This window comes from Haemaphysalis longicornis, unplaced genomic scaffold (genome assembly GCF_048455015.1).
Source record: "Haemaphysalis longicornis isolate Haplotype H1 unplaced genomic scaffold, Haemaphysalis longicornis Haplotype H1 scaffold_2, whole genome shotgun sequence".
Classification (NCBI taxonomy): Eukaryota; Metazoa; Arthropoda; class Arachnida; order Ixodida; family Ixodidae; genus Haemaphysalis; species Haemaphysalis longicornis.
Window position 1 is genome coordinate 131551133 of NW_027526295.1, and position 27465 is coordinate 131578597.

The 27465-nt window shown below is 45.5% G+C and overlaps 1 protein-coding gene across 1 annotated transcript; it reads left to right on the top strand.

Annotated features, from left to right (window-relative positions):
* The first annotated feature begins 356 nt into the window (after window positions 1-356).
* Window positions 357-25659, top strand: Atg3 (Autophagy-related protein 3). Its single transcript, XM_077698292.1, has 9 exons — window positions 357-623; window positions 713-754; window positions 3738-3858; window positions 6062-6172; window positions 9420-9475; window positions 11203-11331; window positions 14822-14995; window positions 22434-22561; window positions 24926-25659. Exons 1-9 carry the CDS (start codon window positions 552-554, stop codon window positions 25074-25076), a joined length of 984 nt encoding a protein of 327 aa, XP_077554418.1. The 5' UTR covers window positions 357-551; the 3' UTR covers window positions 25077-25659.
* The last annotated feature ends 1806 nt before the right edge of the window (window positions 25660-27465 follow it).

Consider the following 27465-nt stretch of genomic DNA (forward strand, 5'->3'; position numbering starts at 1 on the left):
AACCAGGTGGCCAATCAGGGCCAAGAATGGTTTACCGGTTAATAGTTGCGTATTCGCAGTAAAGCACTACTTAAAATACATCCCAAATTTACTTCATGGAAATCTTGCAACGCGGCGTGTGAACAATTTGATTACATGCAGCATACTCATCTTCAAGTACCGCAAAATTTCTTTTTCTTTCAGTTGTTACCACTTAAAACTATTAAAAAACTTGTAAAAGAGCGTAACGCAAGTAATACGACAATAATACAGAGAAACAGAATATTCTAGCAGGTTTTGTTTTTAACATAAAATTAGAGAAAATAGTGTGTTGAAAGAAGCCGTGTCCAGCCGTAATCCAAGCCGGATGTAGCCGCTTTCTTTTTGTTGCTGTTTTGTTTCTGGTGGCTTCACACGCCCGCCTGATCAGTTAGTGTGGGTGTGTTTTCGTTTTCGGCGTCTCAATCACTCCGTGTCACAGCTACACTAATTGACAGTGCGGTCGAAGGAATACTGGAAATACTGCGCGTTCCATCTCCGCATCTGCGGTCGTTGCGTTGCCCGCACTAAACATGCAGAGCGTTATCAACACGGTGAAAGGCACGGCCCTGGGGTTCGCCGACAAACTCACACCGATCCTCAAGGTACTGCGACCCGTTGCACCCATAATGCCAAGTTTCCACTCACCGCGATGGGTTGTTTACTATTCCATGCTTTATCCCAATTTTTGCAGGAGTCGAAGTTTAAAGAGACGGGCGTCCTCACCCCAGAAGAGGTGAGATTTCCCCCTCCAGCATTAGTACTCATCACCTTTTATTCGATATATTATCACTCCATACTGCTCCTTCGTTGCTGAGGTGTTTACTCACCACCATTCTAGCTTTATGTTGCTGTGTGGACGTCTTTCGTTTCGCACGTTTAGGGTAGCGCAAGGAAATAACGACGCGCCGATATGCTTTGCATTTGTTGACAGCACAATATGTGACCCTGAAACGCGCCATAGTAGAATGTGCAATGGCTGTGCGGCTGCGTCATTCCACCCCATTTCAGTTGGTTACAAACACACCTTTTTGCTGGCTTGTTTCATGGCCCAGTTACACAGATTTTGTGACATGTCAGTCTTAAAACGTTCTGTCAGCTAAAGGATTGGTCATAGAGTAATATTAATCGAAAAACTCATCTGAGGAAATTTCTCAAATATGCTTGTCTCGCTTTACGTAGCGCCTTTTACAATGCCACCTATTGCCACCTTTCTTTTCCTGTTTATATGATACGAAGCTGTCCTTACACACAAAACCATGGATTAATCCGCTCCCTTTAGACTGCACTGGTTTTATGCAAGCAGATGCGAGAACTTGTTGCTCTGCTCCAAAAAAGTGTGATTGATCGGCAAGATAAAAATAATGTGGTTGCTGTACAAGGGAGGTCTACGGTACAGTTTTCAAAGGAGCCTGGAAATGTTCTGTAATGATGAAAGATATCACTACATGCTGTCGCAATGCAATCATTCCTCAGGTGCCTGCATTAGAGCAGAGCAATAAGTAATCTGAGACCATAGCATCCTCAGAGAACGGCGGAATTTCTGGCACTGAGCAGGCACAAGGCGTTATAACGCCTTGTGCCTGCTCAGTGCCAGAAATTCCGCCGTTCTCTCTGGTGGCGCTCAAATCCCAGGGTCCCTTGTGTTGGCGAGGGTACGGTCACCATTTGTCTACATACCTGGCAACAATGAGTGGTTTAAAAAAGTTGTCAAGGCCCTTTGCAAACAAAAAATACGTGTTGTATGAAGGCGACTCTGGCTTTAGCACTGACGGGCAACTCCTGTTTGAACAAAAACGAGGCCAGAAATAAAACCATCTAGCTAGGGTGACGCCAGAACTTAGCAGTGTAATTATAAAAGCGATGATCTTTCTTGGGCTGCCTTGTTCGTTTGTAAATAATTTAACGCAAAAGATCTTTTTCTGCGTTTCCCTCGATTCAGCCAGAAATGTTACGGGTGAGTTTACGAGTGGGTTTGTGACCCACTGGGAATTGATCGGTTATTCAGTATGTGATTGGTGAGGGGAGAATGAATGTACCGGGGAGAAGTAGCGAGAGAAACAAGCTAAGTGCATGCTGAATGTTTATCCTAAGCGTATATAGGGGCTCTCAAATACTGAGCATCGCCTTGAGCTAAAGCTTGAAGTCGTCAATCTTTGCGCAGCAGCCAGGCATTGCTGATTACTGCGTCATCAATATATCTACTACATGCGCGATGGCAACATTTCATGGAGCAGCGGAGATGGAGGACGGTGGGCGCGTACCCTTTCAGGGGCCCTAAAAAATATTAGCCGCAGAACAAGACTTCATAGATTCGTAAGTAAAAAAGGGGAGCTGAACTGTTTGAACTTTTTGAAACAAAATTTAATTAGTATGACTCAATTATCACTGAATTACAAATCAAGAATCATTATTTTTCACTTATCAGCGGGAGAGAAGTTAACTGGCTCTTATCGCAGTCGTAGCGAACCCAAAAGGGCGAGCGTGCAGGTGGAAACAGTACACTGAACGCAGTTTAGTAGTTCGGCGACGCCAGATGAAGCTTTTGGTTTTTAATACTGGCTCATGAAGTTCAAGCTCGCCGTTTTGCGAACTTTTGTAGCTGGAAGACTCCTTCGTGTAGCAGGCGACGCGCGATGTGCGTTTCAGTTCACCTCCGCCTGAAACAGTAGTTCGCATCGGCATGGCCATCGAAAAACCTGGGAACTTGGCGCCCCCACAGTGAACGGGCTGCTGCAAAGGGTTTCGGGGCGATAGAGCAGGCACAGTCGGTTATATAGGAGGCTATGCTGAGACTCACAACACCTTGGCCAAAAGGGTTCCTCAGTAGGATTGAGGCATGATGGCTTGGCATCACATCATATTGCTTTTCAATTTATTTTAACACCAATAAAGTTAATGGTGACTGAAGTGATTGATGGGAAGCAAGTATTTGGAGGTGTCAGAGGTAAACTACGCCACATTTTGAAGTGGCCTGAAGCCCCCATAGGCTTCCACCCTCCCAAATATATACCAGTGACTGAAATAGAGTGCAATTCCGTGTTAGTGCATGGCATACCTACTTATGAGTGTTTCTGGAAAACAAAGGCGATAAACGCAAAAACCGATATCTTGAGCTCTTCTCAATCTATGATGGCGAGATAAGCAGGCCACTGAGCCTGCTTGTAATGCTCCCAGGCCACTTCTTGTTCGGTAGATTCAGTATCAGAACTGTTGGTTCACACCATGCTTGTCAGACGGAATAAACACCCTGGGCCGTGGCCATTATGGGCCTGTTTAGTGTTGCTTATTGAGGGAAAGTTGTTATGAGGGTCAAATGCCTTACAATTTTAAGGATTTGTGTTTGATAGATGCCTGAATTTAAATTAAAAGTGTTTTTTGGTGAGGTCTTTTGTTCTGTGACAATTTTTTATGCGTGAAGCATTTTAGTAAGTAGCAAACAACGGTCACATAAAATGCTTTGTACGAGTAAAGTGGCATTTTCCCCACATTAAGTGTTTTGGCGTACAATTGTCCAGAAAGTACTTATTCCTGCAAGCTTACGAGGCTTCAATGTGCATTGTTGTGCCATCTGGCATCGTCATTGTATGTGAATGTCTTTGTTTGCAAGGTGACAGCTCATTACAGTGAACAAAGTGCATTTAAATAACCGTCGCATACAAAGCATTTGCAGGGCAAGCTAGTCAAATGATGACCGGCGGTCAATTTTGCATTTGCAGTTTGTGCTGGCTGGGGACCACCTGGTCCACCATTGCCCAACATGGCAGTGGGCATCCGGCGAGGGCCTGCCAGCAAAGTCGTACCTACCAGCCGATAAGCAGTTCCTCGTCACTCGCAATGGTAGGCACTGCTTTGGCATCACTACGATTAACTGGACGTGCATTCTTGCCTCTTTAAGGAAAAGCTGTGTCATAAAATGGCACTAGCATTCGTTTTGCCATTTGGCGTGAGGGTAAACTCGGTGGCTGTGCCATTCTTGCTGCTTTGCGCTGCAGGACTCATTCTCTCTGTTGTGCCTGAACTTAGCTCATAGCAAACGACGAACTTGAGGGAAAATTGCTTGCCTCTACAGGTTTGTGACATTTCAAGCAATTTATATTTTTGTCTTCTTTGCGCTAGGAATTTTGCGAGTGGCGTGGTGGTTGTGCTCCACTGCATGAGCTGAGGCCTGTGTTTTGTGGTTTAGTTAGCCTTTGCGCTGTTCTCTGGTCTGTTGACTTAAGGCCAGCAGTTGCACTTGACACAGATGTCTTGTTTTGCTACCGGTACCTGGGGTGCTATCAGAGCTTTCTCATGGTCATGGGGACGGATCTTGCATAGAGCTGGGGTTTAAATGGAATGGTGCATACAAGTGTAGCCAGATCACTCAGTTGTGGCCTATTTCTGATGAGAAGCTGCTGTAAAAGCTCTTGGTCGGATCCCACCAGTTCGCTTTCAGAAGACTAGTTCTGTGGGGAAAACTGCTTGTTTAAAAAATAAAAAAAGGAGGAAGAAGGAAAGTTGACTGTTACTAAGAAAAACTTAGTAAGAAGGAACTAAAAATTCTGACATCACCGCCACTATTTTTGACCACAACCCGGTACTGCACACGGTTTTACCACTTGAGACCAGAATGTGAATATGGGTGCAGTAGAGGGGCTGAAGAATCCTCTTTTAGGAGCGATTGAGAAATTCTTAATAAGAAAAGTACCTTAACATTTTCTGATAATTTTTGCTCTTGGACAGTATGCCACCACAGAAAGTGTATCGAGTAGAATAAAGTGAGTGTGGAGGGACGTTGTGACGTTCATACAGACTGATTTTTTTGCTAGAGCCAAGCATTCATCACATCCTGCAACGGGAAAACGCCAGCACACAGTAGTAGTATTGGCAGCGCAATGCCCGGACTATCCGTGGAATGTATGCTGAACAGCAGCACCTACGTTTGCAGTGCTCTCTCAGTGGCACTTGGTGTTATGGGTGCATGTTGATTTTTATGTGGTTGCTTGATTTAAAACGTTTTTATTGGCCATATTGCAGGCCACTGCTCTGCTGCATTATTGAGCACTTTGTTCCAGGTGCATTGTTAATCTGAAATGAGGCTTTTTAATAATGTGCGTTATCCAGGTTCAGGTATACTGTTATGCGGCGGCAGGACTAATAAGACGGGCGATGATTAGTGGTGAGCGATCTATTTACAAAGAGAAGGAATCTACGATGCGGCCATGACAGCTTGAGTTGAGTCCGTGCCACCTTATGCTTCGTTGTCGGCGTGGGACCCCTGGAGCCATGTGCCGTTTCCCACTTCTGGTTCGCATAACAATGAGTCTATTAAAGGAGCACTGACACGAAAATTTTATGTTAGTTTTTTATTGCTTTTATTGATGCTTAATGCCTGGCGAACCTGAAACAGCACTTCAAATACTTCAGTGCGCGATAGTTAATTACACTGAATGGCCTGAAAGTTGTTTGTTTCAATATCTCGCGCTTTCATCCCGAACGGCGCATATGACGGAATCCCTGACTGACCTCACCGCTTTGTGCGGACGTCACCAGTGCCCGCTTGAGAGGGTGTTGCGCCCGCTCACCGCTCATGGGGCCGCGCGCATGAAGTGACGTCACGAGTTTTTTACGAGCGCTGCCGCGTCACTTCTTTTGGCTTTCACTGGATGATGTCACGCAGATGTCCATTTGCTGAGTGCCGCTCCGTGCGCTGCTCCGTCGGCGCGATAAACGAGATCCAATTAAACTATGTTCTTCGTGTCGCAGGCCGCTCATATTTCAGCCAGGGTATTGTGTTGAGTGAAGGAAGCAAACTGTGCAATAATATTAATGCCGAAAATTGGTGTCAGTGCTCCTTTAAGACCTGATTCTGAATTGTTGATGTTCCTTTCTCACTTTACTCAGCTGGAGCAGGGCATTGAAATGGTATTTGTCGATGAGGCTGGGTGTTGCGAGTGCTCTGCTGCAGAGGCCACTGCCAGGCCACTGCCAAACGTCAGTGGTGTTGCCGTGCTTGTCTGTAACGGTCCCTCGGTCCCTCCCCCTGCCGCCCTTGTTCCAGTGCCGTGCTACAAGCGGTGCAAGCACATGGAGTACAGCATGGAGCACGAGAAGGTGCTCGAGGAAGAAGGGGACGAGGACGGCGGGTGGGTCGACACCCACCACTATGCGGGTGAGCAGCGGCCACGCACGCACCTGTGTGTGCTTTATTCTTTAAGTGTGTGCGTTGTGGTGCACCATGTTTTCTGGCAGAATGCTTTATTAAGAGGTCTTAAATAGGCTTTCGAACGTCGTGATTTCAACCAAGCAATCACAAGGTAACATGTTCACGACAGCATATACCAAATATTACACCTCTGTGTAAAGCACAGACATAGAAAAACAAAACAAACACCAACAAAAAAGAACAAACAAAAAGCACAAGCACAAACATACAAAAAAGATCTTCCTTTCTTTGTTTACCTGTCAATCCTCATCGCCATTCTGACCGACTCTGACATAGTCTCTATGACACAGCTGATGCTAAAGACTATGGCGCCGCTACTGGTGGGTTCCCTCAAATACTGCAGGCAACCGACAATAGTTCAGGCGAGCGCCACTCCAGCACAGCATAACTTTATAGGGACGAATGTCTATCGTCTCCATCCGCCACACAAGCTTGGCTGAGTTGGTTAAAGGGACACTGAAGTGAATTTGTCAAGCTCCCGTTTTTGCTTGCACTGTGTAGACTGGCTCAAATTAACACACTATTCATCGTTTATCCGGTTGACAAATCGGTAATTATTTTACAAAGCGCGAAAGAAGAAAAACTACTATGCGCGGTTTGCGGTGGCCGCACCAACTAAAGACTGTGACGTCAGGAGGGGGGGGCACTGTGATTGGACGATGCCCAAGGTTAGCAATCAAAAGTTTCGGTTTCGGTTTCGGTTCTGTAAAACAACATGCTTGACATCTGATGGCGTTGTTGGATGGGCATTCTCGATTTCTCAATTATCGCCGTACCGTGCTTCTGCCATGTTGTCGGCTGTCAAATGTCTAAGATAAACCTCCCAGGGCGGCTTGGAATCGTAGAAATCACTAGACGAGGCCTACGCAGTGGATGAACGCCCTCCGCGTCACCGCAGACTCTCAAGTGCCATGCGCTTTTCCCGCATATTCGGAGCTTGCTTCACTCATGTCTGTTCGTAAAAAGCTAGTTCGCACCAGGCCAAGGGTGTGCTGATTCAGGCCTGGGCCCACTGCCCGCAAGCAGTCGGTGCTTGTGGCAACAGCATGCCAACGAGAACTCGCTAGCGCGTCATTGTCAGTATGCGCGCGTTCTGCGATCTCGCTCGTGGAGCAGTGAACGTTACGGCCCAAAAATGGTGAACTCAGTTCAGAAAACATTGGCCGCATACGAAAAAATCAACTTGCAAAAAAAAATGCATGTACCCTCGGGGATTCGAACTTGCGACTTTCAAAACAATTTCCAGCGCCTCAGACCGCTAGGCCACGAGCCGGCGGTGGCTGGTTTGGATATATAAGGTTTATAATGTATGACCAGTTTACACTTTTATTTATTTTAAGCATTTTAAGTATTTTATGTGACTATTTGTTGTATATCACTCCTGCAGTAAGTGTCCCCCAAACTTCCACAATATCTCACGTCTAGCAATTGCATTTCTTTGACGGAAAAGCGTTCGCAGATGTGCGGTCGTGCTGCTGACCGCTGTGCTTGTTTACCCAGCACAAAAAAGTGCTTCCTGCTCCCTAGTTTTGCGCTGTACGGTAAAAGTTTCAGGTGATTTTATTTTCTTAGTACCTATATTGACTTCGCTGACTCTTCTCCCGCCTTCAATTGGCCTTAGATTTTCCTACTAGCGTAAAGTCAGCGAAGCGTCGCATGTGCACTTGTGCAGCGCTTGTGTGGAGCGACCCGGACTCTGAGTTTGACACAGTGTACAAACTAACAAAGTAAGGAAAGGCACATTCTTTCATTCACAAAGGTGTTGTGGCTTAGTTTCAATTGAGCGAGCGAATAGCGACGACCCGTCGGCGGCCGGCGGACGAAACGCTGGGTCGACTGACTCGATCGGTAGGTCGGCTGGTCGGTGAACCGTGCAGTAGCGCAGCCATTTTCCAGCTCATCTCCTGCTGACGTCACACGAAAACGCCACAGAAAATGGGCGAGCGTAAAGAGAGGAGGACGGCATTTTCGAATTGATTTTTCTACTAAATAAATTCGCGTAAACGCGCCCGGAGTGGTCCAAACAATGCCTACGGACTCCGAACTACAATTTGCGCTAGTAATCCCGCAATGTTTACAAATCACTTCAGTGTCCCTTTAATATAGCGCGTCGTTTATAAGAATAATGCTGAAAAACATGCAGCGTCTCTGCAGGCGAAAACGTCGCTACACCCATGACTGTGGCAAGCATCTGCTTACACAGTGGACAAGGAGTCCACTGTGCCATGTATGCATGACTCGGCATACACCGCAGCAGCTAAAACTTGTCACCGCCTGTCAGATCAGGACTATTGCTTAAAATCAGTTTATTAATGCATGAAAGAGGGTGATAGATAGTAGATAGTGCGGTGTAAAATTTCTGTGGGAATCGTTGTCAGTGCAGCTTCGTAAAGCGGTGACCGAATAACTGCAGTGATGCTAAGCCTTTTCTCCGCGACCCGGCCTCGGACGGACCTGTTTGCCTTGACAGTGCCGCATGCAAGAAATCTCTAGCGGGCCGCCAGTTGGTGGAAATGTTAAATTATTGTTGTGAGCAAGCGTGTTGTGTTCGGGACCCCCTATCTGGCCTTCAAACGCTCATTTCCTATATTCTAAAACTAACATGCTGGCGCAAGTATGGCTGACGCGAGAAGCCTGGCTTCCCAGCGGTGTGAGCAACTGGCCCGGCGGTACCCAATCGGCACACTCAGTAATGAATGGAGCATGTGTATCGGCATCTAAATAAAAAAATAAGCGTGACATATCGCTGAGTGGAGCCAATGGCTGCACGTATCTTGAAGTGAGAAGAGCCTTGTCCTGTTTCTGTAGGTGTTCTTGCACCGGGTCATAAACCCATAGCTTCCACAGTGCTTTGGAGACTTGAGAGGCCTTACTGCTGGCCCTTTTCAATGAACGGTAACTTGGCTGATACCTGACGCTTCAAGCCACTTTTGCGGGAGGACGTTCCTTGGATAGTACTTTTTAATGAACAAGGAAAAAAAACTGCTGGTGAGTTTTCATTGTGGTTGGCTTGGGGTTTCTCTCTCTCTCTCTCTCTCTCTCTCTCTCTCTCTCTCTCTCTCTCTCTCTCTCTCTCTCTCTCTCTCTCTCTCTCTCTCTCTGTGCGTGCGTGTGTTGTGCGTGCGAGGGAGAGAAAGAGAGAGAATTTTGTAGACATTTTATGAGCATCTTGTGCTGGTTACTTTTGTTGCAGACGCAGCCTCATCAGGACTTTCGGAACAGGTTCAGGAGATGACACTAGGACCCAGTGTGAGTAGAAGCATCGTTCTCAAAGTTGTTGTTTGAGTGTGGCGTCAAGCATTAATCTCTGTTTCACGTTTGCCCTCCAAAAGCAGCATTAGCGTGCGTCATAAGAGACGTGCTAGCAGAGCTTTTTAAAATTGCTCCTGACCAGGTTGGTGCGTTACGAGAGCAGCTAGTAGTCAAAGAATGGTTTCACCACTCCTTTATGGAGAGGTTGGGGGTGAGGGACAGCAGTATGCAGATTTGGTTTTCCCGTGATGAGTTTTTTTTTTTTTTTTGGCAATAATTTGGTGTCTTGAAAACAGTTGATGAACAGGACGGAAGGCCTTCGGCCGCGCATGCTTAAAAATCTGCCTTCCTGATTGCATTGTTTGCTGAATATTGTGCCTCTGGTGACGCTATTTCTGTTATGTTTAATTCCAATGGCAGATCCGGAGTACTTTTGGAGCAATGTTTTTGCTCCGTTTGGAGCGAACACATTACTATGGCAGATTGAGAGCGCCATCGGAGCCAAGGTCGCTCCAAAGAGCAAGAAAACTTGCTCCCTTGAAATCGGCAGAGTCGGCCGGAACTCACAGCGCTTTCCTCTCGTATGTCGTCGCTCTCTGCTCCTGGTCACTCTCCTCTTCAAGCTGCCATTGCATCTGCTTTGGCAAATGTGAACAGTGCCCAAAAAGCAAAAACAGATGCTGAATGCCGTGTCGCACTCATGCTTTCTACCCGAGGGAAGCAGGTGTGACTGAAAGAGCTAAAACTCTGAATCAAGCAGCAAGGAGACCAGCTCCAACAACGACTGGTAGAAAATGTGCCTTCGGCTTTTTTTTTTTTTTTTTCCTCGCCTTCTTGCGAAACAGCCGATGTGACTTTCGTCACAGGTGCAGTTGGATGCCATCGAGACTGAAGTCCCTTCATCAGCTTTTTGACGATTAAGGGGCTTTAGTTGAGACCGAGCAAGGAGAAAACGCTTGCAGGGAAGCAGGCGCTTTTGGAAGGGCCCGACGTGGAGACTGCTGGGAAATCTTTTGTCCCATTGCGCTTCGGCATTTGCTCCGGCAGGAGCGAGTACGTTCCAAAGGCAGTTTTGAAGCACCTGCTCTTCAAGGGAGCAGCATGCTCTGTGGTGTATATCCGCGACCACTCCAGATCTGCTGCTGAAATTCAATATTATTCTTTTCCTACGTGGGTGCGGCTCAATAATGTACACCATTAGTTGTGCGCTTTAGTATGGCTGCACTGACCATGTTGTTAACTGAATGTTGCACAAAAAGGGATCATTTTTTAGGGTTTAATGGGATATTTTGCACGCTTCAAATAAGTAATGGAGTGTGATCGTATGACTTGCAAGGCAGCCACGTGGTCCTTCGAGTGTTAGTGTTGCTTAGTTGGCTCTATAGAAAAGGTTTTTCAATGACGGTCATACCCTGTCAAAAAAGACCTGCTGCGGTGGCGCAGTGGCTATGGTGTTGTGCTGCTGACCCCAAGGATGTGGGTTTGGTCTCGGCCGCGGTGACTGCTTTTGTGACGGAGGTGAAAAGCGGAAGCGCGTGTGTGTCAAGGTTTTGGTGCACGTTGAAGATCCTTAGGTGGTTAAAATTAATCAAGAACCCTCCAGTACGACTCGCCTCATAGCCCACGTGTAGCTTCGGCACGTGAAACCCAGCAATCAGTCAGTCAGGATGCAGGAAAGAACTGCATTGTTTCGCTTGCCAACAAGTCGCTGTGCTTCTGTGCAGAAACCCGCTGCTGCTTCCTCCCTACCTCAAAGGCAAGGGGATGACGATGACGAAGACGACGATGATGAGGAAGAGGCTGCGGACATGGATGCCTTTGTGGAGAGCGGGCTGCTGGATGCCGATGACCCTGTGAGCTTGATAGGTTGACTCACAGGACTGTGCAGTGAGGCTTTAGAACCTTGGTTTATTTGCAGAACCTGAGTTAAGGCAGGATGTGTTGACAGTGGTGCCTAGGAGAGATACCTGATTTGCCTGATTGTAACATGCCAGATTAGAGTGTGCATTCAATTTCCCATGGTGAATACAGAATGGTGCTTACGTGCCTGTACAGAGCACAGTCATAAGACTCCTGCTCAAGTGCACCAGCCCAAAGTATTCGCTAACAAATCATGACCGACCCACGCCTTTAAGGGAGAAAAAAATGTCAAAACTGTATTTTGAGCACCTATGTACTGATTCGCATCGGCTGAGAAGCACACGTAGTACGTTGTTCATTATTTTGGAGTGAAGGTGACGGCATTCTTGGCTGTGGTTCACTGAAAGAAAAAAGTTTATGGACAAATTAGAATTGAATAAATCTTGTGCATCCCACAGCATCATGTGTATTTAAATTTTTCTTTTTAGCTGTAAAATAGCTTACGTTATTATTGCGATGTCTGTGTGAAAGTGAGCTTCTGTACACGACTTGTGCTTAAGTAAAATTGTACTAATTTTTACCTCTGATGACTTCTGAGCCAGGTTCTTCATTTGAAAAAAAAAAGCTTTTTTTTTTTTTTTTTTTTTGCAAAATAAGCTTTTTTGTACTTTTGCTTGTAAGCCATTTACTTTGTGATGCCAAGCTGCTGGGAGTGTCAGCTGCAGTAGTGGTGAGGTTAGGTTCGATGCCGTGTCATTTTCCTCAGCACGAAATGTCTAGCTGCCACAAGAAATGTAGCTATCAAGTTCCGTCGGGTCTTGTGTTGCTTGCGCAGGAAAATGCTGAAGCAGGGTGTGAAAAGTCACAGTTGGAAAGGTGTGAGGATGGAACTATGGGAGACCTGCTAGGCAGTGCTTGGCAGCTGCTCTCTTTATTTATTCCTGGGGGAAAGATTTGTGAGTTGCCAAGCTCACTTCATTGTTGCCAAAAGGTTGGTGTATACAGCCGAACCTCGTTATAAGAGGCATGGACATAAGTGACACAATCCACTCATATGGATGGCCACCTTACCTTTCCCATAAAATTGACCTCTTTTATAACAGACATTGAGTGTGGAAGACGGCTGGTTACAAAGGACGAGTTATCCTTGATTTGTGGTCATCTCGCTTGTAACAGGCCTTTTAACTTTAGATGTGGTGCCACCAGTCCTAACTGCAGTTGCGTTCATTGTGGAATCAGAGGGGACGACGGACGCCCGCTGTCGCTATTTGTGATAACTTCAGCAAACACAGAGTGGTTCAGTCAGCTATGAAACGGCGGTGAGGAGCCCTGCCAATGGAAATGCAACATACAGAAGTGGTTGAAGCTTACTGCCAAGTGTACAAGTGCGACTGCGCATTCGGGCTTCTCCGCAAGCCAAGAGTACCGGGAATGCACAGCGGGCTCTCCCACTCGCGTAGCTCCAATTAAGAAGCATCGCGGATGCTGATACCTGCAAGCGTGATGAATAGCCAGAGCACACAGCGGAAGAAGCTGTGCACCCTGGCTATTCATCAGGCTTGTGAACTCGCCATCTACGATTCCTTACCTTCCGCACACAGTGAAAGGAGAGAAAGCTTACAGAAGCTGGTGTAAAATACAGTCACGAAGCAAACAAAGACTCACGACTATTTTATAAATTCTGGGGGCAAAACATGAGTTATAATAAACCTCTTGCAACATGCTATAGCATTCTTTCGAGCTGATTTTAGTCACATGGTGCCTGCATTGAACTAGGGGTTGATCAGTTAGTGAAAACATAATTCCCTGCTTATAAGAGACATCTCATATAAGAGACGGAAACTGCTCCCCAGTATGTGTCTCTTATAAAGGGGTTAAACTGTACATTGGGCTTCCATCATTTGGTGAGCAGCATACTCAAGCCCAGTATGGAACAATGGGGGGGGGGGGGGGGGGGGAATGTAGTAGCAAAGTGTTACGAAACCTCGGGAAACGTAAATGGCAGCTTTATTTTCCTTTCAGACTTGGTTTTATTGTAAAACAGTCATTTGAAAAGGCCGAGACACTGCTCTTACTGAGTACCATGAAATCCTGTCCTTGAGTGGCCAGCCATACTTGCAACTCTGCTGTACATATTATGGCAGATTACATATATGTGTAAGTCCATGGCTGCATTGGTGACAGGTGCTGAAGGTGTTAGGGCATGTGGACCTTTCTGAGCTGCCACTCACAAAATACTGCAGGCATCCAGTACTGGAAGGCATCAATGGATAGAATGCACTGCAAGTTGGATAGTTTGTGGCTGAGCTGTATTTGTCAGTTAGCTTATTAAAGAGCACCTTTTTAATAGTGCTCTTTGAACTGGCACTTATGGCTAATTGTACAAAAGATAAATTATGTTTGCAATCGGATGGAGTACCTGAATTTCTATAATTAACTACAGAACACAGTCAAAATGTAGCAATGATGTTGATGTGAGGACCTCTTTGAAAAGGAACTTGTACGGTTCCCTCTCTCCTAAGTGTTGCTCAAAGAGCTGTCCAGCTAAACACACTCGTTCCGCAATTTTTGGCTGTGTCCTATTAACTAGTATGTTGGCAGATTGTGACATTTTTATGATCGACGACAGCAGGCAAGTTTGGGTAGCAGGAGCAGTGGTCGGGTTCGTTTCAGTGCCAGGTATGTCGTGTTCGGCGCAATCCGGCATGACATATGCTGCTAACGCACGCAATAAGGGTCAATCGTAGCAGTTTGTGTCGCATATCAAGTAGCTGACTTTGATTACTGCTTTCGCCTTGACATTGCTCTTGACAAGCGATCGATTTACATTTTTTGCTAACTTGGTAAAAGAGGAAAAAAGGTAAAGACAAGCAGAACTGCTTTTTGTTAGCAATGTTGGTTGCTCACAAATAAAAGTCGAAGGCAAGGTGCAAATTCTAGAGGCGCATAACAGGGGCGCTATTCTCGTCTTTTGTCCGTTTTATGTCCGTTTCAAAAGTGTCCGTTTTGAGCAAGCCCTGATTGACTAAAAGTGAGCACCTGGATGTGACACCATGCAAGCAGGGTGGAGCTATGAGCTGCGGCATCTCGCAGCCGACAATTGGGAGCAGACGATTTTTCGTCTGTTGGTTCGTTGGTGAAACAATAAACTAAAAAGGTAGTTTGAAATAGGTTTAGTCGTTTAAAATGTGTTTACAAAAATACTTGCACAAACAGCAACCCAAAGCCCGCCTACAACTGGAAGTGCATTACAATAAAACGGATGCAAAATGGGCGTTTTCAAAACATACAAACACGAGAATACCACCCCAGAGAAAACGATGGGGTGAGGGCTGCTATTTGCCTTGTTCTTCGCCTGTTGTGTTCCTGCAGAGTTGCCCGAGGGAAGCTATAAGAGAAGTGGATAAGGCAGATTGTGTGACACTGTGAGAGCCCAGTGTGAGTGCGTGGTTGTGATTGCAATTTCTTATTGTGCCCACCCAGGCGACTGTGCTGAGCAAAGATGAGGCGGCAGCAGCGGCAGCTCCATCTTCCGCGGGCGATGGCGATCCCAGCTCCCTAGACGGGGGCATAGTGAGCACGCGCACCTACGACCTCAACATCACCTACGACAACTACTACCGCACGCCCCGCCTCTGGCTCTACGGCTATGACGAGGTGAGGCCGATTCCCCTCGAGGAATGTCGTTCCTCCCGCCTCAGTTGGCAAGGGAGGAGTGTTTGTGTGGGCAGTGTCCTGATTGAGAAGAGTCCGAGGTGTTAATGTTTACAGCTAGGGGAGCATGGTTGGCAACACAACATGTTGTTACAGCCAGAGCTCTTCAATGTAGGCAGTTGCGAAACTCCGCCTCAAAAAACGGCCTGCCCGTGGACCCCACCCCTGCTTTGGATCATGTGTACGGTGACACCACCGCGGACACTGCACGCGCTGTACAAAAAACACTAATTTTTTTAACTGACCACTTAACGGTAAACTTTATTTTAAAGGTGCATAATTTTTTGTTTTTGGACTTTCTTAAGTTACTCATTGCTTTCTTAACTGCGGTTTCTTGTTGCGATTGTTTCTGCGTCTGCGCAACTGCCTCGATCGGTTGGCGCTTTTGCGGGCGCTCCGGCACAACATAGGTCCGACCGTTCGGCCTACATCACACTGTATGCAGGGTTCGCACAGGTCCTTGAAAACCTTGAAAACCCTTGAATTTAGAAGTGTCAATTTCAAGGCCTGGAAAGTCCTGGAATTTTTAAATGGTCCTTGAAAACCCTTGATTTTTCCTGAGAGAATCAATGGCCCTGTCTTTTCACAAGAACTTAAAATCAGGGTTCGCACAGGTCCTTGAAAACCTTGAAAACCCTTGAATTTAGAAGTGTCAATTTCAAGGCCTGGAAAGTCCTGGAATTTTTAAAGGGTCCTTGAAAACCCTTGATTTTTCTGGAGAGAACCAATGGCCCTATCTTTTCACAAGAGTTTATAGTGTTTGTCGTGGATTTTAGGTGTTAAAAATGTAAAGAAACATTGTAACAATCAAGTTTCAGTGTATTGCATGAAATTACGAGTTTGGTGGATTGTCATTATTACGAGTCAACATTGTGAACAGCATTCCTCAATAGAATCCATGTCATGATACAATCCAGTGAAGGCCAGCTTCTCTTCTCTATCTTGCATGTTCTATTTAGTCTGTGGACGGCCGCTCATTGCATGTTTGCTGTGCCTCATACGCTCCATCTGCGTTTGCTTTTACGTGCAAATGGTGGACGTGTACATAGTTATACCTGCCTTGCAGCAACACTTGCTGATTTAATTTCAGCTCATATTCTTGCTGACAAAGCAGAAGATGCAGGCAACATTATGAAGTTTTGAAATCAAACAGCCTCAGCAAAACACCAAGAAAAAAGAAAGACCTCTAAATGCCAGCTGTCAAATAAAAAATAAAACTGGGGGAGCATTCACGAACCCGTTAGCGCCTATCTAAATGTGCACTAATGTGCTTTGGGTATTGGGCAATAACGAAATTTCGCACTGTGTTGAAAAAGTTGTAAATAGTCGCAGATAAAACATTAGACGGCGGCCTTGAAAATGTGTTTTCTGGTCCTTGAAAACCCTTGAATTTTTGCTTTTGAAGCTCGTACGAACCCTGTAAAATGTTTGTCGTGGGTTTTAGGTGCTAACAAATGTAAAGAAACATTGTAACAATCAAGACTAAATGTATGCGTGAAATGACAAGTTTCGTGGATTTTTTTTTTATTACAAAGCAACATTGGGAGCACCACTCAATAGAATTCATGTCACGATACAATCCTGTGAAAGCCAGATTCTGTTCTCTAGCTAGCATCTTCCATCTAATGTGTGGACGCTTGCTCATTGCATGTTTGCTGTGCCTCATACGCTCCATCTGCATTTGCTTTTACGTGCAAATGGTGGACGTGCACATTGTTCATCCTGCCTTGCAGCAAAACTTGCTGATTTAATTTCAACCGATACTTTGCTGACAAAGCAGGAGATGCAGGCAACATTAACAAACTTTTGAAATCAAACAGCCTGAGCAAAACACCAAGAAAAAAGAAAAACCCTTAACTACCAACCATGAAATAAAAAATAGAGCTGGGGGAGCATTCACGAACCCGTTAGCGCCTATCTAAATGTGCACTAATGTGCTTAGGTATTGTGCAATAAAAAACTTTTGCATTGTGTTGAAAAAGTTATAAAATAATCCGTGATGAAACATTAGACAGGGACCTTGAAAATTTGTTTTCTGGTCCTTGAAAGTCCTTGAAAACCCTTGAATTTTTGCTTTTGAAGCCTGTACGAACCCTGTGTATGCCAATAGCTGATAAAGTGGCTCTAAATAATCCTTTCTAGCTTGCATAAAGCCATCCCAGCCAATTTTTAACTCTTCTTTTTGCTGCCTGACGACCCCAGATGACACGCAGCAGACGACAACGCGCCGGCTACAACGCATCTTGCTGACAACACGGTCGCATTTTTTTACTACTCTTGGTTCAAATGCATATAATATATTTGCGTGGTTGAATAGCTTGGGCTTCTTCTGCACAGCAAATTTACGTAAGCACCCAAATACCATTTTTTGCCCAGGTTGTCGAGCGGCAAACCATGTTGTATAGTTTATTTTGTCACCAACAGATGGTGCCACCGCTGTACGGGAAATCCAAAACAGTGGATCAATCGTAGGGCCACTTAATGCATGACGCCCATGGAAAGTTTTGCAACTCCTATAGGGTCATTTCAGATAAGATCGAACAAAGCATGGCTGGTCGACTTCATCAATTTGCTTGAAAATTTTTTACCTCATTCTCGCATGTATGTAATGTGCGGATTCACAAATATTTTCGGCAGAAAAAATTTTGGCCGGCTGAAAAAAAATTTGGAACCCACCCGCGGGGACCCCGGCCGCTACCTGCCCATGCGCCGCGGCCAAATTTAGCGGCGTCTACCAAGAAATATACTGATCAGGTGAGAATGGTAATTTTTATGCTTAATCTACGCCTGGTGTACATTGCGTGCCCGAAATATCGTCGGCTAGAAAAACATATATTTTTTAAAATAAATTTCCGAATCTTGCTCAGAGCGCATTTTGTTGTGTACTTTGCGGGCCAGTATTATCGTAAGTAATGGAGCTAGAGCGTTCAAATTTGAGTGAGGGCTGCTCCTGGCAAGCACAAATAAGGGCCGTAAATATCGTGTCTGTGCACACTACGGTTAATAAGTAAATGGCGCACAAGTGTGACAAAAAAAACTAAAACACTCCGAGTTCAGAGGCTTATTAAAAAAAAAAACACTTCTTCGATTTTGCTGAAATTCTCCCCAGATGTTCACCTGTGCATGTACTTCAATGATCATTAAAAACATGTTGCATCATTTTGTTCCTGACGCGCCTACAGCGTGAGAAAAAAGCCTGGTTGGCCAGGTCTTCACAACATCCTGAGACATGAAACAGTGAGCAACTTCCAGTGAATGTGCAGACATTTGATAATTGTTTTTGTGCCAAAGGCAAACTATTACTTATATATAGCATTACAGAGAATTCAGCAGTGAAACTGAAATTTTTATGTGAATTTTGGAAAGAAAAACAATCTGCGCACCGCTAAACGTGTACTCTTCGAAGAAAAAACGGAGGAACTCCAGATTCACGCGCAGTAAAAAAAAACGCTTCTTCAAGTTTTATGAAGCTTTCCGCGGATATTTTCCTATAAACGCACTTGTGTGAGCCATAGAAATATCGTGCGTCATTCTAAGCACAGCGCGGATACAGTCATGCGGTGGCAAAACCGCTGCAATGTATGGTGGTAAAACTCGCAATTTCAAGGTCTTCGGGTCTATTTTTATAGCTTCCTCTAGATTTCCCCAACCGCGGTCACTCTTTGTCTTACATTATCAACGCTCTTTTTTTGTGCGCACTGCTGCCGTGATGCGGTATATTTGGTTCATAAGATCATCTATTTGACAAGGTGCACGCAGTCTTGTTTTTTAACTCGCCCGGACGTAACTTTCGTTCGCCTGAAATCAAAGGTTCAACGGAAGCCCGTCCGGTTGGCAGCACACATGGCAAGTATTAAAAACGGAGCGCGCCCCTCTTCGATCCTTCTCCGGACACACTGGTTCAGTTAACCCGCCGCGGTGGCTCAGTGGCTAAGGCGTTGCGCTGCTGAGCACGAGGTCGCGGGTTCGATTCCCGGCCGCGGCGGCCGCTTTTCTGATGGAGGCGAAAAGCAAAAACGCCTGTGTGTACGAGATTTCGGCGCACGATAAAGATCCCCAGGTGGTCAAAATTAATCCGGAGCCCTCCACTACGGCGCGCCTCATCGCCTGCGTTGCGTCGGCGCGTTAAACCCCACAATCAATCAATCACACTGGTTCAGTTACCGAATTAGCGACCAAACAGGAAGGCAAATGCCCTTGAGCCCGGTGGGGTCCGGGACGACACATGTGGGATCTTCATTTTTGTGTTTGAGTCGAGTATTTTTTGGGCTTTTTCAACCGTATGCGGCGGCGGGGACTTGGCTTACAGAAAGAGCGAAAGAGGGGACTGGAAGAAAAGATGCTGCATGCGTTCGAACGGTTACAAGTTTTCAGTTCTGACACACTGGGAGAGTGCCTTGTGCTGCCTCCACGCTATTTGACTACGGTCGCATCTTAATCTTCATTTCATCACTTTTTATTATTTCTTTTAAGTATTCTGATTTTATTATTCTTTTTGTATATATTTAGCTTGTTACTCAGTCTCTTTTGTCATAGTTTTGTGGTTGCAAGCGATGATGTCTGCCATGACTGTCCGCATGCCTGCTTGGGTTTAGAAAAAATCAGGGTGTGGGTAGACAATCTCCCACTGTACTCCAAGGTGACTTATGTGAGTGACGGAGCTGCCAGTCACTTTACAAACAGGTACCAGCTTCATGAGTTGCGAAAGAGCGATGTGCCTGAAACGCAATGAATATTCTCCGCAACAGGGCACGGAAAGAATGCCTGCGACGGAGTTTGGGGAATCGTCCAACACCAGGCCACACTTTACAACCTAAGAGAACCACTAAGAAATGCGATTCAGACGGCAAAAGACATGGTAACTGTGTTGTCTGAGAAGATCAAGGGCGTTCACTTCATATAACTCAAGGGGAACGAAGTTTCCAGCTATCGCGAAACAAAAAAGGAAGAATGGCGAACAGTGCGTGCCTTTCCCGGCATACAGTCCTGGCACGTGTGGCGTTTAAGGAAGTCATCAGAAGCAGATATATGCGAAATAAAAGAAGCGAGGACTGTTTGTGCCCCTTTGAGGAAACTGTGAACATTGATGCAGCAAGCAATGTGTAAATAAACAGCTAGTAGCTGCACGGTATTAATGGGGTGCCGATGGAACTCTGTCATGTCAAACGTTGACTTCGTTAGTGTCACTTGGCTATTCTATTCTCCTTAACTCAGAAGATATTCTCCCCTTTCTACAAAATAAATTAGGGAAAACTGCAGAAATTCACAATCGTCGTTTTATGTCTCGGCTCCTTGTCACGAGCATGCTTGACAAGGCTCTTGCTTTTCAGTGATCAAAATTATGCGATTTTTTAAATGGCTCACACAATTAAATTAGGAGGTAAATATCCGTGGAAAGCTTCATAAAACTCGAAGAAGCGTTTTTTTTTTACTGCGCGTGAATCTGGAGTTCCTCCGTTTTTTCTTCGAAGAGTACACGTTTAGCGGTGCGCAGATTGTTTATTTTCTTTCCAAAATTCACATAAAAATTTCAGTTTCACTGCTGAATTCTCTGTAATGCTATATATAAGTAATAGTTTGCCTTTGGCACAAAAACAATTATCAAATGTCTGCACATTCACTGGAAGTTGCTCACTGTTTCATGTCTCAGGATGTTGTGAAGACCTGGCCAACCAGGCTTTTTTCTCGCGCTGTAGGCGCGTCAGGAACAAAATGATGCAACATGTTTTTAATGATCATTGAAGTACATGCACAGGTGAACATCTGGGGAGAATTTCAGCAAAATCGAAGAAGTGTTTTTTTTTTAATAAGCCTCTGAACTCGGAGTGTTTTAGTTTTTTTTGTCACACTTGTGCGCCATTTACTTATTAACCGTAGTGTGCACAGACACGATATTTACGGCCCTTATTTGTGCTTGCCAGGAGCAGCCCTCACTCAAATTTGAACGCTCTAGCTCCATTACTTACGATAATACTGGCCCGCAAAGTACACAACAAAATGCACTCTGAGCAAGATTTGGAAATTTATTTTAAAAAATATGTTTTTCTAGCCGACGATATTTCGGGCACGCAATGTACACCAGGCGTAGATTAAGCATAAAAATTACCATTCTCGCCTGATCAGTATATTTCTTGGTAGACGCCGCTAAATTTGGCCGCGGCGCATGGGCAGGTAGCGGCCGGGGTCCCCGCGGGTGGGTTCCAAATTTTTTTTCAGCCGGCCAAAATTTTTTCTGCCGAAAATATTTGTGAATCCGCACATTACATACATGCGGGAATGAGGTAAAAAAAATTCAAGCAAATTGAAGAAGTCGACCAGCCATGCTTTGTTCGATCTTATCTGAAATGACCCTATATCAAGTAACTCTGGTTAGAGCAGTGTATATAATCAGTGACGTGTACAGCCAAAGGGAGAAAGGGGGTTAGGGCAGGTACGAGTGATGTACCATGTTTTATCCGTACAACCTGCACCAGTAAAGTTGGAGGGTGCATAACACTCAGTTTTTGCCCTGAAGCTGGCTTATTGTTAGTAGCAACAAGGGAAGTTTCGCTGGTTAATCTTTGGCACAACACTGTCCCACGTTCAGCACAAGCTTGCTTGTGGTAATTCGCATATTATTCACCTAATAATAAAGAACCAGCACACTGTGAATCAAATCGAATAGCAATCGCTATTCACGAACTATTAGATTTTGCACATGCATATTCACACCCTACTAGATAAAACCAGGAAATGCGTGGCATATCACAAGAAAGCCCATCAGTCAGCACAGACATTTTGTTGCGTAATTTTCAGAGATACAGAACCCGTGGCAAAATTTAAGGCTGAAGGATTTTTTTGGAAGGGATTACACTCATTCATGCTATCGCAGAAGATGAAAGGCAGCAAGATTTGCCACAAAGAGGTACTTGAATGCAGCAAAATTCAGGCCGGTATGAAGCCTTACAGGTACCTCCTATTACTGCTGGAGAAGGCTTGTTGGCACTCCTTGTTGGGTGCTATGCCCATATAAAAGACAAAGTCGCAACACGTTCTGCAACATGTGGTCAGCACTTCTGGATGATGTGCCATGTGCTGAAAGATGCTGTCGATTGCGCCACTCTTTACTTTCGTGTAACTCGGGTGCTGTGACTAACAGCGTTGCAGTTTTCACGAGCATTGATGCACTTTATGTCCAGAATATTGCTTATGCAGCTTTTGCTGGGGAAAACTGGTCTCCACAGACGTAATTGAAAGGTATGTCTGCATCAGCACCACCTTCTCAGCGTCTTGTTTTGATCGGCAGCTTAACGAGGTTGCACGTGGATGCAGAATTAAGCTCGTCCTCCTCGTACTCGAGGCTGATCTGGGTGGTTGACGGTCACTTGGCCCGAATATGCAGAAGCGTGAGCCGCTGAGCATGGAGGCCATGTACGAGGACATCAGCCAGGACCACGCCAAGAAGACGGTCACCATGGAGGCCCACCCACACCTGCCCGGTCCACCCATGGCCTCTGTTCACCCCTGCAGGTGGGCTATGCTGCTGCCTACCTCCTGAGGTGGAGGCACTGTTTGCAACTGCACTTGGGGTTACAGGGCACACTTACTATCCGAGCCAGCCTAACAGCACGGTTTGTAACAGTAACAACAGTGGTTTGTTCTGACTTATAAAGACAAGCAAGGTACAAATTGACTGACTTTAATTTTTTTTTGTTTCAATACTGTCGGGTAAACAAAGTGTAGTTATAGTGGTTAGGAATGGTAAACGGAACAGGGTGAGCGCAATGATAGGATGGGGGGGGGGGGTGGCAAAAACTCCCAATAGACGCAGCTGGAGATCTTTGGGAGAGGCAAGAGTCGTTTGTCTTGCGATGGACACGGGTTAATGGTGATGATTGGGATGGTGATGAAAGTCGGAATAAAAGAGATTAAAAAAAGCCAAAGTGAAAAAGGATGAATAAGGAGAACCCAGAAAGAAATTAAGTATAAATGGCATTCACTGAAAAGTTTAGTGGGCAGTTTCTTCGTTTGGTAACACTAGAAACCGCCTGGTCTGTGCCTACGTGTGCGCATTTTGCCGCACCTCGCAGAAAGGCAAAAAAAAAAAACGCGGGCGTGCGTCGTCTGCCTCGTTTAAACCCGATTCACGGTCGTGGTGTTGACAGATCTATGAATAATCGCACTCGCACTATCTGGCAGCGCTCTCCTTGCCTTTGAGAACTTGGTCACCGTAGCATGAAACCATGGCTGTGAACGAAAGCGACACAGCGCGCAAGAGGCCAGTGCTGCGACCACAGGCGTCGGCATAAGCGCCCTCTAATGCGTAATTAAGTGCAAAAAAAAATTGGCCACATATGTGCTTCTTTCGTTGCAAATGTCGACAAAAGACGGTAGTCTTTATCGACTCTTGCCAGGTAGATGCCTCTCTTCGCTTTCCCGCTTATCTCTCATGTTGTTTCTCTTGCGTCGCGCTTCTCCCATGGTAAAGACGCCAAAGGTTTGCGTAAATCATTTTAAATTTACCGCGTTCCACTGCTGCAGGCCGGGTGTCGCGATGCCAATGCTGCCGTACGGCGGAGATGCGCTTGCTTAGAGGCGCCCTACTTCAACGTTGATAGAACCACGTTGCCCTACTCCACGTGCATTCCAAGCAGAACGTGGAACCTATCTAGTGGAACCTTTTGTAACTGTTGCCGCTTAATTTCTTAAAATGCCGGCAGAACTCATAGTGGCGCGGGACACAGCAGGCTACGGCGGAATGAATTTTTTTTTTTTCTGCAGTGGATGAAGTATTTCATTTTGCAGAAATCAAGCATCTATGATTTTTTATAAAAGAACGCTGCAAATAATACTTACGTATTAATTTTTTGTCTTATATTTGCGTAATGCCTTGTTTTTGTTCAACAATGTTGACGAGTATGAACATATAAACTGGACGTTTAGATTTAGCTGTGAGTATATATGACTATTGCGCAGGCTTTGTTTCACTTTGGCCGGGTGGCTGAATCGAGTCACAGACAGACACACAGACAAACCAAAATTTCTGGGTTTAAGTAGCCCAAGAAAGAGTATCGTGTTTAAAGTCAAATAATGTTTTTGATGGAATGCTTCACACGTACACTGATTTGGATACTATGGTAGCGTATCCACTCGTGCATGTGAGGCCGTCTCCCGAGCCGTGCCGTGCTCACATCTCTTGCACTCCCTAGTTGGCGCAAGCGCTGGGGAATCGCAAGCGCCCTTCGAACAAATCACTCGAGTTTAGCTTCCGCACAGCAGAATTGTCGGCAGCAATATTTCTTTTGTTATCCTTGAACAGGTGACAGAACATAAAGTGGGCTTTTAGAATCCGCGCACACCTTGGTCCGTCATGATGCAGTTGCTAGGCTCCAAAGTTTTTACCGCTCAACCTGGTCGCGCAAAAATTTCAACCATGTCTGGTGATAGGCACATTGTAGGGTACCTCACGAAACATTTTACTTTGCATTCGGTGGGGCACAGTCTGGAAGATCACACAGCTCTTGTTGTTGTCATGTACCGTGCTCCACCAGGCACCAGCGCGGCCAAGTACCGCCATCTCGTGGAGCCCGATGTAACATGGACGCTGTTGCACATACATGGCAGCACACACGCAGGGTTTCCTGCAAACGGGCCATGCCAGTGAATGCAACTTATAAAACCACTTCCATTTGACCCAACTCTCACCTGCGTTCGAGAAACGAGCATTTAATCTTTTTGAAGGAATTCCTTCCAAAGGTTTGTGTGACCCCTCATGTGTTGTCTCAAAGGCAGTTAGCTGGCTCCCTGTTCAACTCCCCCACATTACTTTGCAAATGACCCCAAAGTCTCGCCCTGCTCTTGTGAACCCGCAGTTCGCCTCCCTCTTTGCTTCAGGCACGCCGAAGTGATGAAGAAGATCATCCAGACGGTGACCGAAGGAGGTGGGGAGTTGGGTGTGCACATGTACCTCATCGTGTTCCTCAAGTTTGTCCAGGCCGTCATTCCCACCATCGAGTACGACTACACCCAGAACTTTGCCATGTGAGCCACGACCGCACAGGACGCAGCCCAGCCCGCCCCCTCGAAGCTCAACCGGCGCTTACTCCCTCAATCACCGGGGCGGAAAGGGGGGGTTAAAGTTGTCTCCGCTTCTTCACGACAAATCCTGTTTGAGAGCGAGCCACGTCGGTGGTGGAACGGGGAGGGGAATATGTTGTTGCAGTCTGTTGGCGAGACTGATTGATACGTGTTGTGATAGGGCGGCGACGTCGAGTGAACCTGGGTTTTTAGCACGGCTCTCTTGCACTTTTCCTGAAGCCTGCACATGAGTTCCTCGGGATCCCCTAGTTTCTTTTTATAAGGGTCTCTATGCCTGCCTCTACAGTACGGTTTTGAAGCCGTCGAGGGCTTACCAACTCAGCAAGTGTTACGTAGCATACACCCTCGTTCGCCGGTCCAAGGTTGGAAGTTGTGTGAATGCAGGTCAGGTTGACTGTGAAGACCCTGTTCACGTTGTTGCTGGGGGCGACCCCCCTGTTTATGACTTTTCGCGAGTATTACGCCTGCAAACGATGAGTGGTATAGTTTTCAATTGTGTGTATGTGTGAAAATATAAGCATGTTTCTTTATATTGTGTGCTTGTGTGTTGACACTTTTGATAATTGGTTAATTGGGGGAGGGGGGCAGTTAATTTTTAAATTAAACGCTGATTGTTAGCAACTGCCCTTTGGTTGTGCGTTTCCATGCAAATGCGTAAATACACTACCAGAAAAATGTAACCTGTTGAATATGTTTTTTGCAAAAGGGTTTATATACTCGGGAGCCTAACATTGTGCCATATAAAAAATTTGCTGCGTCTAAAGTTGTTCCTCACTTTCAATAATAACAAAGGTCTTCATTGCATAGCACCTTAAATGTAAAAATCACCAATAGAATGTAGGTGAGGTGATAAAAGATAGCACTTCGTATATTTAGAATGTGAATACCTTAAATTCCTCCACTGGATTGCATGCAGTGCCCTCAAACCAATAGGAGGTATCCATTCTGTGTTGCCAGAATTCACAAAAGATGCAACGATGCAGTTTTTGTGTTCTTGTCCTGCAACAAGAGAGATATGTGCCACCCACGAGGAGATGAACATTTCTTACCCACCCGTGCTGTCAAGCAGTTACTTATTTATTTACCGTATTTTTGCGCGTATAACCCGCACCAAAAATGCGAAAATTTTAGTGGCAAAGTAAGGGCGCGGATAATATGCGGGTTTTTTCCTTTGGTGCAGCTTCACGGCAATTCGTGTTGTGCCATGAAGCTCCTACGCAGTAACACTGACTAAGCCTTCCATGGCAGCGTTTGTGCAAAACATACAAGGAGAAGGAAGAAAAAACAAGAACGAGCGCATTCTGATTTTGATTAGTGGTATTCTACTTGCTAAATATACGCTTTTTCTTTCTACATAGTATGTGATGTGTTGCTTGAGCAGTAGCTTTGGTGGAGCCTTTTCTGTATCAAATGGGCGGGCAATACGCGAGGATTTTTTTTACGCAAGGTGCGGATTATATGCAGGGACAGGTTATACGCGCGAAAATACTGTTATGTGACGCTCGAAATACAGGCAAACGACGAAGACGACGAGAGGCACTGGACGGTGCTCGGTTCGAGAAAGAAGAGGAGAAGGTTGATCGGTCAGCTTGCGAACTGTTCGTTTATGCGCTGCTGCATGCAACCATCGCAGATTGTGTGAACAACGCAAATACGTCTCATTTTTATCCTAACAATACGGTACACTGTATTGGCTTTCAAAGGAGGTTCTCAAGCAGTTCTCCAGATTCAATAGTGCTTATACAGCTTACAGGATTCTTCACATGCAGTTGGGCTAGCCAAAGGTGTACTTTGACGCCTGGAAATATATTTTATAAAATGCGGTATATTTTGGTTTAGAGAAAAAAAGGTAGGCGTTGTAAAACAGGTCAATAGTGCACTGTATGCCCGAGTTCGGTGTTAAGGAGCCACATGGGTAGGTCTGTGGGGCTGAAAAATTTCCCCCCAAAAGCATTTTTTAGGTATCACTTTTCGCTATGTTTGCACAGTCCGTATTTGAACAGTACCAGGTACTTTAAAAGCCGTACAGGCCCGATTTCAACAAAAAAAAAAGCATTTTTTTTTTCATAATTTATCACTTTGCCACAAACCGCAGCATGTAGTGGAGCGAGAAAAATCATTTCTTTCGCAGCATGAAGCTGAATGTTTAAACCTTGCGATAAGGGAAACAAATTTTTCATTTTTCAATAATTGTTTAATTAACATTATTTCTAATTGGTTAGCAGGAGTACTTTAAATCTAGAAGTCAGAATTAATGTGAACTTGCATGTGATTGCCATACAAAAAACAGCTTCCAACATTGCATTCTCCACAACTTCTAGCATCTTCACAGCGCA